Source organism: Scatophagus argus, chromosome 3 (assembly GCF_020382885.2).
Source record: "Scatophagus argus isolate fScaArg1 chromosome 3, fScaArg1.pri, whole genome shotgun sequence".
NCBI classification, from domain to species: Eukaryota; Metazoa; Chordata; class Actinopteri; family Scatophagidae; genus Scatophagus; species Scatophagus argus.
This window is the reverse complement of record NC_058495.1, coordinates 5704101-5717156: the sequence shown is the minus strand read 5'-3', so window position 1 is coordinate 5717156 and position 13056 is coordinate 5704101. Positions and strand designations below refer to the sequence as shown.

The following is a 13056-nucleotide window of genomic DNA, read 5'->3' as shown; positions in this document are numbered from 1 at the left end:
CAAAAATGGTCCAAGACAGAACTGTATTGCAAATTATTTATAATTGCAAAATGTTGTGTAACAAACTGTTCTGATAAATACAAGCATTTGACAAAGCCTTACCTAAGAAAAGTTGACCTTCCAATCACAGCCACAAAGCACAAAAAGATATGATCATATTTTCATTAGAAACAAAAAACATAAAAAAACTCTTCAGGCCATGAAATTTATACATTTGCATATTTCAAAATAACAATTACATTTCTGTTTTAAAAAAACAATGATAAATTAAAAAAATGACAGTTTCGCACTTGGTTTCAGTCTTTTTCCTCACTTGAGCTGGTATGTACATATAAACGTGTTTGCACTGCCGCACAAATGCCACTCTCACTTTTGGCAGACAATCTCATAACACTAAAGCAAATGAAAAGTAAAATAAGTGCGCCAAAATCAGGGCAGCATACTCAAATTAGTCCTTGGATAACTTAGTGTCCTCCCATGCTGGGGGAAAGAAGAAAAAAAAATCAATGTCATATTTTGGTAAATTGTCTTGAAAAAGCTGCACAAATAATTTGCAAGCAGTTCAAATCTGCAGAAGAAAACTGGTTAGTTTCTCATGAAAGGGAAATCAATGTCACAAAAGAAGCTGCTTAAATGGTCTCTCTGCATTCAAGCTTTGTATTCAGAACTGTGAGTCTTACTGTGAGAAAACGCAAAGGAGCGTCCACTGAATGAGAATGAGAAAATTAATGAATGCAATCTTCTGTTACCAGGCACAAATACAGCCGTCTCTACTTCATTCACACAGGAACAAAACTGTACAAAACTCATCTCTAATGTAATAATTATAATAATAATGACAATAAATTCAGGCTTCACTCATGTTTGTCTCTCTGCCTCAAAACATTAATGAGTGTGCTGCAGTATGACCCTACCTGGGCACAACTGAACAGGAGTTCAGCATGACTCACCTTTATCTTCTTCACTGTTTTTCCTTTAAACTTGTACAAAGTTTTCTCACAAGCCAAATCCAAAAACCACTGACTCCCTAATAAAAACATGTCGCTCCTAAAAATACAGTATGGGTGGCATTTAATCTGTGAGATCTGACAACACTGTAAGCCAGGAAACAATCGAACTGAGTCAGGTGGATGATTACAATATGGCCTGGAAACCAGACAAAATTCCAAGCTTGTGTATAACTTGTCCTGGCAGATGCAACTGGTGCTGTCCTGCTCAGATAGATTTCCCTCCATCATGGTCTGTGACAGGCCAATCATAACCGTCTGTTATTTAACGTGGGATGAGTTTGATACGAAATAACTGAAATGGCTGAAAGAGGGCAGTCGTGCATCAGCACAGCAGCAAGGACATAATGGCATGCAGAGCCAGAATATTTTCACATCTAACTACGTGAAGTAAGGGCGTATTGCGACCAAACCACAGATGTTGATTGTTGGAAAAGTGGAAAAACTAACAAGGATGGTTCTGGTGAGCTTTATTATGTTTTTGTCAGTATGTTTTACAATGGTAAAAGTGCTTTTATGTCAATCTAGCGGCTCTGAGTAGAGCGATGTAGCCGTTTCTGCTTTAACAAGAAGGTCGATCTCTGTAAGGATCCTTACCATAATGCTGTCAGACTATAAGAATGACAATCTGAGCCCGAGCAAGCGCTTTGAGCAGACGTAGTTTGATGAGCACATGTGCATTCAAGATTACAATGCAGCCTTTGCAGCCCATTTCATGGCTGAGTTCATCAACTGGACCAATTCTAAAACCTGTTGTATGTATTAGTCAATTTGTTCTCTGACATAGCAGTGAGTATGCATGAGAATATGAGTGCCAGCTGATTTAACTATCAAAGGAACCGGTCCAGTAGTGAGGACAGGGGAGGTCATAGTGCAGTCAGTCTGTGTTGTCAGTGTGACGCTGACGCATCATTTGCCCTGTGCCCAAGTTTTACACTCCGCTATTCTCTCACTCACTTACGAACACACAGACACAAACACACAAATACAGATGCACTGAGATTAGTGCACGACACACAAACACTCTTTCCTGCTAAGAGTCTTTGAGCATGTTAATGCGTGCGAAGATTTTTAGTGCAGGTCCCAGTTTAATGTTCATGGTACTCATGAGGTGGTCCTCCTTTAACAGGAGCAAGGCCTGTCCATCAATCTCCTGAGAGCGAAACTCATCTGCTATCTCCTGACAACCTGCGTGAAAAGCAGAGGAAGAAGTACATTTAAACCAATTCAACTCAAAGGTAACTCAAAGGTAAAAGAGTGTCTGTATTGCTTTATGGGTGAGTTTCCTGAGAGAAAAGGGATCTTGTGTTAACTCCACAGACCTGGCAGTGACCGGATGAACTCATAAACTTCTTCCACGTTCCACTTGGTAGGGTCACTGGGTAAGAAGCGCTGACAGAGTGAAGGTGCATCTCTCGCAGTGCAGCCCTCCTGGTCTGAGGCCCTGCTCGGATGCCGGTGCATGGGGATCTGAGGTGGGGCTGGAGGAGGAGCCAGAGGTCCCGAACTGGCTGCTGACAGGGGAGACGTTGGCTCCTCATAGCTGGACATATCTGAACACGGACTGGACTCCTCCTGGCTAGGCTGCGAGGCATGTGGTGAGGATACAGAACCGCCCTGAGTCTGCTGTGGTGAGGGGGACAGCTTCTGAAAAGGAAAAGGGGCAGGCACAACATCATGGCCCGGCATTTGAGAAATTAATGGCTCATCAGTTAAATACTGCTGAGACATAGTGCTTGACACAAAAATTAAAAGGGTAATAAGGAAAATTTATATGCACAGCTGCTTTAAATGAATATAATACACCTGCAGGGAGTTGATAGGGTTGTTGGATCAATACCAATGCTTCAAAAATTACTTTGTCAGATGCTGAACACTCTGGATTGTGAAACCAAAGCACCCCCCACTGGAGGTTCAAAACCCAACCCTTGGGGCATTACATAAGTGGCTATAAAACCTATAAGAAAATAATTCTTGAGCCAAAAATAATAATAATAATAATAATAATAATAATAATAATTTTTAGCATTAAATCTCGTGATTTATTGTATTACCTGTACATCTGTATAGAAAAATGTTAACGTTGTGTCATGAGAGGTTTTTGGTCCCACATACAGCTGGCATAAACATGCATTGCGAGTGATCGAGTCAGAAGGGAACAGATCCAAGTACAGGCTGAGTACAACCAAGAAGCACTGAGAGCTAATCTCAGGCTGCATACGACTGCCGCATTAGGCCACATTCTTAATAGCAGTGCGTCTGCGTCCCAGGAATACACTGAAGGACTGCCTACTTCACTGACGTCCTCTGCGTACTCATTTGTGCCCCAATGACATCAAATTTAAGTGCAAAGAGGTTTAAGTTAGCATCAGTTAGCAACAAATAACAAGCTATCTGCCCATCAGGAAACTCTGCAGGCCACCTCAAGACATAGCAGAGCAGCTGGAGGATATTTTCTCCATAAAATATAATCCAGTTTCACCAAAATAGGTACCAAAAAAAAGTTATCAAGTTGTGTTTGTGTAAAGTAATCAGCAAGACCCAGGACAAAGAAACAATGTTGGCTACATCTATCATCCTATTCCTCTATTCTCTATCTCCTATTCCTATATCTCTTTTGTGATCTACTAAACAGTTAATTCATCAAATTCAGAATCAAAACAACACATGGTCTTCACAAACAGAAATAATGTATGCCTTTATTTGCATACAGAACAGGAAAGTGAAATCCAATCACGACTGGTCACCTGAGATGCATTCTAATGCCAGATGTGAACTGACATACTTAGAGCCGTCCATTTCTGATTGGCTCAAACAACATGCATCTTAATGCCTGGTGTAAACAGGGAGAAAGTCTTGATTAAGTAGCAAAAACCCTGGCAAATATCTACTAAAGCCTCTCTAATCCTACTGGTCACCAATAAACCTTGACAAAGATCATAGGGTACCTAATGACCCTTTAAAGACAGAGGGAGATAATCAGGCACTGACACAAATGACGCCTAACTTCATTAAAAAGCATGGGGCGTGAAAATGAAGGGCATAAAATGTGCAGTGGAAGCAGTATATGATGGGAGGTAAAGTGTTGATGAAGACATTTTACAGCAGCGATGGAGTGTGCGTCAATTTGTTTCCACACCTGCTTCTTAGCCTCTACAGTGGACCGGCCGTGGGACCTTCTACGCCAGCGATTCGTTGGTTTACTCCTCTCTGGATGGAAAAGCCCTATCCGCTTCGTACAGCCCACGTTGTACCTGTCAAGAAATATCCAACATTAGACCTTTCAAAAGGTGAAACGAATTATTTGCTTAAGTGAGAAGAAGTGTAAAACCAAAATGTGACTTGCCTCTTTGCACAAACCACGGAGCAGAATCTTTTAGAGCCTTTGAAAGTGTAGGCAAAGTCAACCCAGCCACAGTATTCACACGTCAGTTTGGGTTCCTGCTCTTTTTCTGCGAGAGAGGAAACAGCAGAAAGATACGAGACAGACAATAACTTACTTTTTCTTCTGGAATGAGACACTCTGCTGAAATAAATAAAGTCAGTCTGACTGTGAACGCAGCCTTCAGCAGACCAGGTATGAGCTGAACGTCACTGATCCACAAGAGATACAGTTTTCTGCTCTGCTCAGTTTCTTTACGGCTAACATGCATATAGCTCCTGCTGATACTTTGCAACTTCCTGAATGTGTGTCAGGTCTGTGTCATTTAAACAACTGTGTGTGTTAAGAACCTGATGGTGTCTCCACTGTTCATGCGGTCAGTATGCTACACCCTCTCCAACAGCATTACTAAGGTTTTTACAAGCCCAGGAAGAAGTCAGATCAGTGCGTCCCTCGTTACATGAGCACCAGCACAGTGTGATACATGGACACACACAACCTGGTGTGCTTGTCTTAAAGTTTTTGTCTCACCTGGCTGGTTCATGTCTTCAGGCTCAGAGTCACTGTTTGCTGCGTTGCTGACTGGGGTTTTGTCGGGGTCTGAGGAGAGCTGATCCAGCTTCTTTGGGCTATCGATGAGAATGGGCAGACGCTCCACCTGGTGATGGGTATACGTGATACAGAAAATATTTAGAAATCAAACTAAGATAAAACTGAACATGCTCCGGGAATAAGAACAGCTGTGTGACTGTGACCGACAAAATAGTTGGACTGCATCATTTAAACAACACTTTAATTTAGACAAATATCACAGCTGCAAAGACTACTTTATCTGTACAAATCCAAATCACTAGGCCAATGAGACAACCCATTAATGATCTTAAAATGAGAACTTAAAATTTAATGGCCACTTCTGGTCAGACCAACTTAAATAATCAAGAGAATACTACTCGCCACATTACTAGCAAAGTAAGAAATGAGCACCTCACAGTGCTGAAACAATCAGTCAAAAATTAAATAAGTCAATCAGCAGAAAGTTAATCTACAACAACTGAGATGATTGATTTATTGTTTCAGTCATTAAAATGCAAAACATTTGTTGTTTCCAGCCTCTAAAATAAAGACTTGCTGCTTTTCTCTGTTTTGGATCAGTTTTAAATGAGTATCTTAAGGGGTTTTTTTGCTGTTGGTCAGATAAACAGAGCAAGATGAAGATTTCAACTTGAACTTAAACCTGTAAAAGAAACGTCACCATTTTTAACCTTTCATAAAATAAACTGATTCATAGATAAAATTAACACTAACAATCAATAATTATAATAGGCATTAATTACTGCCCTAGTTTAAAGTACCATCAAACCACCAAATGTCTTTGCAATGTTCATAGTGCACTCCTTCATGCTGTGAAATAATATCAATTCCTTGTGCTTCATCAGCCCTTCATCAGCCATGTAAATATGGACATTTACAGCAAATATCCAGTAGGAGGCAGTGAGTCCCAAGCCTCAAAATTACAATGAAAGTCATTATGTTGCACCTAAACAAAAGGCTTGAGCTATTATAACAGCAATGTCAACCACAGTCTTACAGAAATACCAGGTAAACAATATAAGGTATAATGGCATCAACTTTAAGGGTGATGACAGATTAAATGAAGGATTTTAATGCCTTATGATACTGTAATGGGCAGCTCATGATGCATACACCTTCATCCATCTGTACCCTTTCAGCTACAGAGTCTGCCCTCACTATAATTAATGACTGAATCAAACAGAAGCTGTGAGCTGTCACTACTTGTAGTAACAGCGGGTCTGTGTTTGCCTGCTGACAGCTCCCTGCAGGCGAGCGCACTGGAGAGTGTGGTGGCTCTGGGTTGTTTATCGTGTCTCGCTGCTAGTAAATCTGAGATTGGGCACTTACACACACGGGGAATGGCTCAGCTCCTTCCTGGATGACAAAGCCTTCGATGACATGTGTGAGGACCTGGGGCTTGACGATGGCCTGGGGCGGTTTGTTCTCTCCGTTCTGCGGCGTGCTGCCCGTCACGGTGGGTGCTTCGCTCTCATTTCCTGAGGTCATGGCTGGAGGTGGGGTCCCAGGTGCAGCACTTGGCCTCTTGGTCGAGCCCCCTCCTAATCAAGAAATGAATACAATACCATCCACTTAATATTTGAAAGCATGTGCTCTGTGAAAGAGCTGGTCTCCAGATTTAATTTGAATGATAGAAGAGCTGGGAAAAAAAGTGGTTGCTTAATTATATCTGTCATTTTTAAAATTTTAAAAAACAGCTAGTACTCTACTCCACAGTTACACTGGGCATTTTTCAGTTTTATGACATTTTATAATGAAAGCAATCAATTAATCAAGAAAATAATCAGCAGGCCTAGATTAAACTAATGCAATACTCAATCAAAACACCCCAAATGTTTTGATTTCAGTTTCTAACATGCAAATATTTGCTGCTTTTCCTTGTCAAATGTGATAGCAAAACAATCACTTTAAGGGTTTTTGACAGTTTTAAGACATCAACTTGGGCTTAAACAACAGGGAGTTTTTTAGTTTTTGTATTTTGGATACTTCCAACAGATGACAGATTTCCACAGATCCAAAAAATGATTAAGAAACCAATCAGAAAACCAACTGACAATGACATTAATAGTCAGTTGGAACCCTACAGTAAAGAAGTGATCTTCAGCCTGAAGCTAGTGAAATGTTTTTAAACTTTTGGAGAATAACATGAATAACTAAAGCTGTAATTGTATACTTGAAGTCGTTATTTTTTTTTTACCAAGCTATACAACCACAGATCACAACACATATGCTTAAAATACTTGGCTAGGTATGCATATGAACTCATATTAATCAACCCGGACATATAATCGTCACATCACAGCAATCTACAAGTAAAAGTGCATCCACTAATGTCCAACCTGTCTGCCGCTCGTTAAATCAACTTTTTAGGTGTCGACTATCAAATATTAGCAGAACATCTGAAATGACCTACTCGCCCATCGTTGATCAATAACAAACAGTAAATCCATCACGTATCACTCCAACCATCACAACGACGTCTTTTCACTGAACTCCACGAAGTGAAAGTAAACATTAATGCTTTGTCATCTTATAAGCCACGAATGTTGAATGACGAAAGTTTTCTTACCGCTGTATTCAGAGAGAAAACATGTGTGGTTTTTTGTTATCCGACACGCACCGACCTGCCACTGCTATTTCAGACCGCGATCGCGCTTAGTGTGCAGCACCGCTTCTGAGCAGTGAAGAAAGCTTTTGTGTCAGGGTCCGCCTCCCCGTTTCCTCCCACACGCTGTCGCCTCCGATCCTGCTCAGGCTGCTGCAGCATGAATACATGCTTAAACCGTGAGCTAGGGCGACGAGGAGCGTCTCCAGCTCAGGCCCCAGTACTAAAGATGTTCTACTGTGAAACTACAGTTCATTACAGCGACAAATAAACGTAAGCGCGTGCCTTCAGCAGGGCCGTGGAAAGATATTTTAGGATCCGAGTCCAAGTCCCCCATAAGTGTACCCCGAAAAAAACCAAAAGCTTTCTAAATGTGATAGTTTTATTTCATTTCTTTAAATTACAAATTATTTCTGTATTAGATTAACATGGCGAGCGTTCCACACAATCTGCAATATTTTCTGGTGGAGACTAGTCATTACTGTGTAAGCTCTCCAAGCACAGTCCAAAGTTACCTCTCACCCATGGGTCAATGTGGCTTTATAAATTTGTAGAATCTCTGATTAGAATTCATTATTTTTTTATAATTTGAGTGCCTTGAGCAAAGTGACACTTCGAAAAGAAAGTCAGTGGATTAAGGATTACTAGAACCATTTTACATTTTAACAATACAACACTCTACAGTATAATAGGTGTTTACTTTTGGTCTATGGTCAACCATTAACTTTCAGTTTTGATCTTCCAAGGAAATAAAAAGATGGGCACCCCTGGTCTATGGACCCCACGATGCAGAAAATATGTAGAAAATTTGCGTAACTTCATGCCTGTGAAGTCCAACATTTTCAGCTTCATGCACTACTGAATGAATTTAGAAGAACAAATGAGGCCCCACCTCCAATGCTGTAGCCAGACTTTCCCTTAATAGATCCATACTAAGTAACAAATCTCAAAATGACTAGATTTTATTCTATAATTTGGTGAGAAGTATACTTACATTATCCAGAATTCTTCCAACAATGTTCCGACCCAGAAAAATTCATTCATTCATTCATATTCAAGGTAACGCCGTGTTTTATTTGGTTGTATGTCAAAGAAGTCACACCTCTTCACCCGCTCTAGTTGTGATAACTTCAAGGGAAATGTCTGAGTGAAGAAAGAAGCTGGCGGACAAGATAGCCAGACAGTCTACTGTTTACGCTGCTAATGTATGTCGGAGCATGATTATTCATTTTCACGGCAAAGGCAGATGTTTAAAAACAAGTTCCATGATCATGTTGCATCACAACATCATCAAACTCTGTCCTTTGTTATTGTTTAGATTGAGAGATTTCTACTGGCAAAAACTGCATACTATGCATTTAAAACATGGCTGTATTATTGGTTACAGCTCTGCCACTCACCATTGCTGCCAATTTTTCTCTATGGCCACCGGGGTGTGTAACACTATAAGGCAGTCTTTAACAACCTTGGGATGTTACCATTTTACCTAGGCTTGATGATCGCAAAGTTAACAGTTGAAAGAGTCCTGTAAAAAATGCAAATAACATGACCTAAGATTTTTCAATCCACCTGTTGACTGCAGTCAATATATTCTGTGTATACTCCCACGGAATACTTCAAAGAGAAGCGACTAACTGTTTGCAGAGAGCATTACTGAGGAAATTCAATGCTTCTTTTGTAGATGGTAACTTTGTACACTCCTTAAGCACCTATCAATGAAAATAAATAGTTCTCTGAAGGCTCTTTTCTTTAATGCTACATTTCCTAAAATAAAAATCCTGGAACATATACCACATAATTTCCTGGTGTGGTTGTGAACAGTGCACATCCACAGCACATCACATCCAACTCATCACCCATAAAAAGCTATTTGTGGCCTGCACAATGATTGTTTTTACAATAAATACAACTTAACTACAATTAGCGCTATTTACAAACATTTAGGAAAAATATCACCATAGAAACTGATGGATGTCAACATTCATAAAACACACCTCAAATAAGCTTAAGCTCAGCAAGAAGAGTTTAGTTGTTACATGATTATTGCTCTTACACCCTCTCAAAGCTACTGACTAGGAGTCAAATCACTGATCAGAATCTGCTTGATCCCTTTTACCAATATTACCTGGCTGACATAATATGCACAAGAAGCAGTAAATGCAGCAATCAGAAATACATTACACTGACCAGGTAACAATTCTGAGATTATCTTGATACATCTATCCATCCATTTTCTATATCGCTTATCCATCAGGGTTGCGGGGGAGCTGGAGCCTATCTCAGCTGACTACGGGCGAGAGGCGGGGTTCACGACGGGCTGTCGTGGATCAGCGGTTAGGGTGTTGGACCCGTAACCGGTGGATTGCTGGTTCGATTCCCCGTCCCGGTGTCCATGGCTGAGGTACCCTTGAGCAAGGTACCTAACCCCCACCGCCCCCCGGGCGCTGCACGCGGTCACCCACTGCCCTGGGTTTGCTGTGTGTGTGTGCACGTCACTTGGGTGGGTTAAATGCAGAGCACGAATTTCTTGGAGTGAGTTCCCTCCAATGACAAAATATGTCACTTTCTTCTTTTCTTCTTTCACCCTGGACTGGTCGCCAGTCAATCGCAGGGCCAACACACAAAGACAGACAACCACACACTCTCACACACACACCTAGGGGCGATTTAGAGTAGCCAATTAACCTAATGTGCATGTTTTTGGCATTGTGGGAAGAAGCCGGAGTACCCGGAGAAAACCCACGCAGGCACAGGGAGAACATGCAAACTCCACATAGAAGGGCCCAAAAGAATAGTACAATGTAGAGTGTATGCATGTTTCAAAATAATTTGTCTAAAGTTTAGAAACTAACTAAACTACTCTAATGGACAAAAGTTGGTCTGTATCTGAATAGTCCAAGGATATCACCCTACTCCAAGCCTGTGCATCAACAGTCCTGAGTGTTTTCAAAGCAGCAGTAAAGAAAATGATGAAATCACTCACTTTTTATAGACTATTTTGGATAGGATGGATGCAGTTAGAACCCCTGTTCTACAACACACTGACTGACAGTTTATTAGTCTCAAGCACATGCACAATATAACACTATCACCGGAAACAACATGTGCCACAATGCCCCCAATATAATTTACAGACTACAAAATAAAAGCAATTAAAGTTCATTAAATTAAGTTCCTGAATTTGTTTGTTGATTTGTTGTTTTTCACTGAAAATCAGTGAATTTTTTGAGCGTTGCATAATTGTGCCCTACGCAGCAATATTGGATTATCGAGTGAGCTTTTTGGCAAGAGCACAGGGACATCAAGGAGACAACAATAAAAACTGGTCCAAGTGTTTGTTTAGCAAAATGTGTGAGAACTCTACAGAGAGTAATTTACCAGTTTAGCAAATCATACTGAATCATTACCTTGTGGCTGAACAGCTGGTGTGGCTGGGTCAACCTTGGGCTGTTCTGCAGGCTTGGTGGGTTGTGATGGTGAGGCTGCAGGTTGCTGCTGTTGCTGCTGTGGTTGCTGTTGCTGTGTGGTAGGGGTTTGACACGTCTCTCTGACCACTAGTGATGTTGGCTTATCTTTACAGTCCTGAACCACTCGAGAGGCCTATGATGTGCATTTGGAACAAAATGCAGAGGGGAAAACGTGAGACAGTGCTGAAATAAAATATAGAGGACTGTCAGTACTTTTAATGTTAATGACTCAAAACCATTAGGCTTGGAAAATATCACACAAGTGTGGAAATATTAGACCAAGAATCCCAAAAGAATCCTGTGTTGTTTTTTTAAAACCGTATGTCTTGGAGTAGAAATGGATTTGGTGGGTGTTGTTGGAACAGTAGTTCTTGTGTTGCTGTGTGTGTTGAACACAAAAACGTCAGGATGGTAAGTAGGACAGTAAGTTGTGACCCATTACAAACACACGGAAGACAAAAATATGAACCTCACATCCATTATGGAATTCTGAAAGTGCACACGTGGTTAATGTTACCTATCCTCCACAGCTATATGAAATGTTACAAGTTTATTTTGGAAAATCAACTGTTTGTTCATGTTTGAATTCATTTTTTAGAGCATCTGAGGGTTCCAAAAGTAATTTATCATAAGAATACATGTACAAGCCTGCTAGCAGCGTTGAGAGGCTATGCTTTGAGCTAAATGCTCACAACAGCATGCTGATGTTTGCTTGGTATCACGTTTATACCATATACACAATCTTACGGCAATGTTACTAAACTAACATTTCATAATTGGTTATAAACACAAAGCACACCTGCAAATATTAGCTTTGCAGGTGTTTGACCTGCAATTCATCCAACAGTTGTTGAGACATTACATTCAAACCCATGAATGTTAACCTCATTCTGACATGAGTAGAAAGGACAGTACCTGTCCAAAAATGATCCCGTGTGTCTAAACTCATGGTAACAGTCATTAACTTATCAAAGGGAAAAAGGGAAAGCCTCTGATAGTCTTTAACACCAATTTCTAATTTTTTTAGCATGATTAGAGGTTTTAATATCATAATTAATGCCTGGGCTGTCTTTGGACTTTAATTAAAATGCTCTTTTGTTTGAGGCCATGGTGTGTGTCACTGTACTCACCGTTGGCTGTATTTGTAGGTTGATGGCAGTGAGCTGGACAGGCTGAGCTTTGGCATGGTTGAGGGAGGAGTGGAGAGCATGGGGGCTAATGGTGGAGTGGAAGATGGTGGCCTGCTGGCTGGGTGTGGACGGTTGGTGTGGAGCAGGTTTGGGCAGTACAGGGACAGGGTGCTGTGACGGCTGAATGGAGGCAGTCTGCAGCAGCTGGCCTGTGGTCCTCTGGGAACTGTGACTCTGATGAACAACATACTGCTGTTGCTGCTTGTGCTGCTGAACCAGGGAGTGGGGCTGAATCTGAGAGTATGCTGGAATGAGAACAACATTTATTTATTTATTTTTTTAAATTTATGAATTCAGCTAACTGCTGTGTTCTGCACCCACAGACACTTCTGGTATGTCCTAAATTCACTTGCCACTGACTACTAGAGAACACTGTGGGATCTCTGCACATTTATGCGACAGTGACTGAAAAAACACACTCAAAGCAGAAGGCCATGTGTGTTTTTCTTTTTACTTTGTAAAAGACACAGAATATCATAATTTTATACTTTCATTCTAAAGGGATTTGGGAAAAAGCATTTTTGGGCTGACTTTAACAATCAACATATACTAGTATTGCCAACAACAAGAATTTTGCTTTCAATAATGCTGAAACAAAGTATATTATTCAGTTCAGTGAGTACCAAAACATAAATCAAACATAAATCAATATGTAAGAACTGTGGTAATTCACTAACTGTTTTAGTCATGTAATCAAGCCAAAATACAAAACATTCTCTGATTGCTGCTTCTGAAATGAGAGTATTTACTGCTTTTCTTTGTTTAATATCATTGTAAACTGAATATCTTTGGACTCTTGATTGGACAAAATAAA

At 40.6% G+C, this 13056-nt stretch overlaps 1 protein-coding gene across 1 annotated transcript in view; it reads right to left on the bottom strand.

Moving 5' to 3' along the window:
* Nucleotides 1–22: 22 nt before the first annotated feature.
* The window catches only part of phc2b (polyhomeotic homolog 2b (Drosophila)), a 35452-nt gene continuing 22418 nt past the window's right edge, over nt 23–13056 (bottom strand). Inside the window, exons 8-15 of the mRNA XM_046383015.1 lie at nt 12183–12487; nt 10993–11185; nt 6310–6521; nt 4921–5047; nt 4354–4459; nt 4147–4261; nt 2330–2654; nt 23–2195 (exon numbers count right to left, since the gene is read on the bottom strand). Of these exons, the coding sequence (XP_046238971.1) occupies nt 2041–2195; nt 2330–2654; nt 4147–4261; nt 4354–4459; nt 4921–5047; nt 6310–6521; nt 10993–11185; nt 12183–12487 (1538 nt within the window). The 3' untranslated portion in view covers nt 23–2040. The remainder of the gene's footprint in view (nt 2196–2329; nt 2655–4146; nt 4262–4353; nt 4460–4920; nt 5048–6309; nt 6522–10992; nt 11186–12182; nt 12488–13056) is intronic.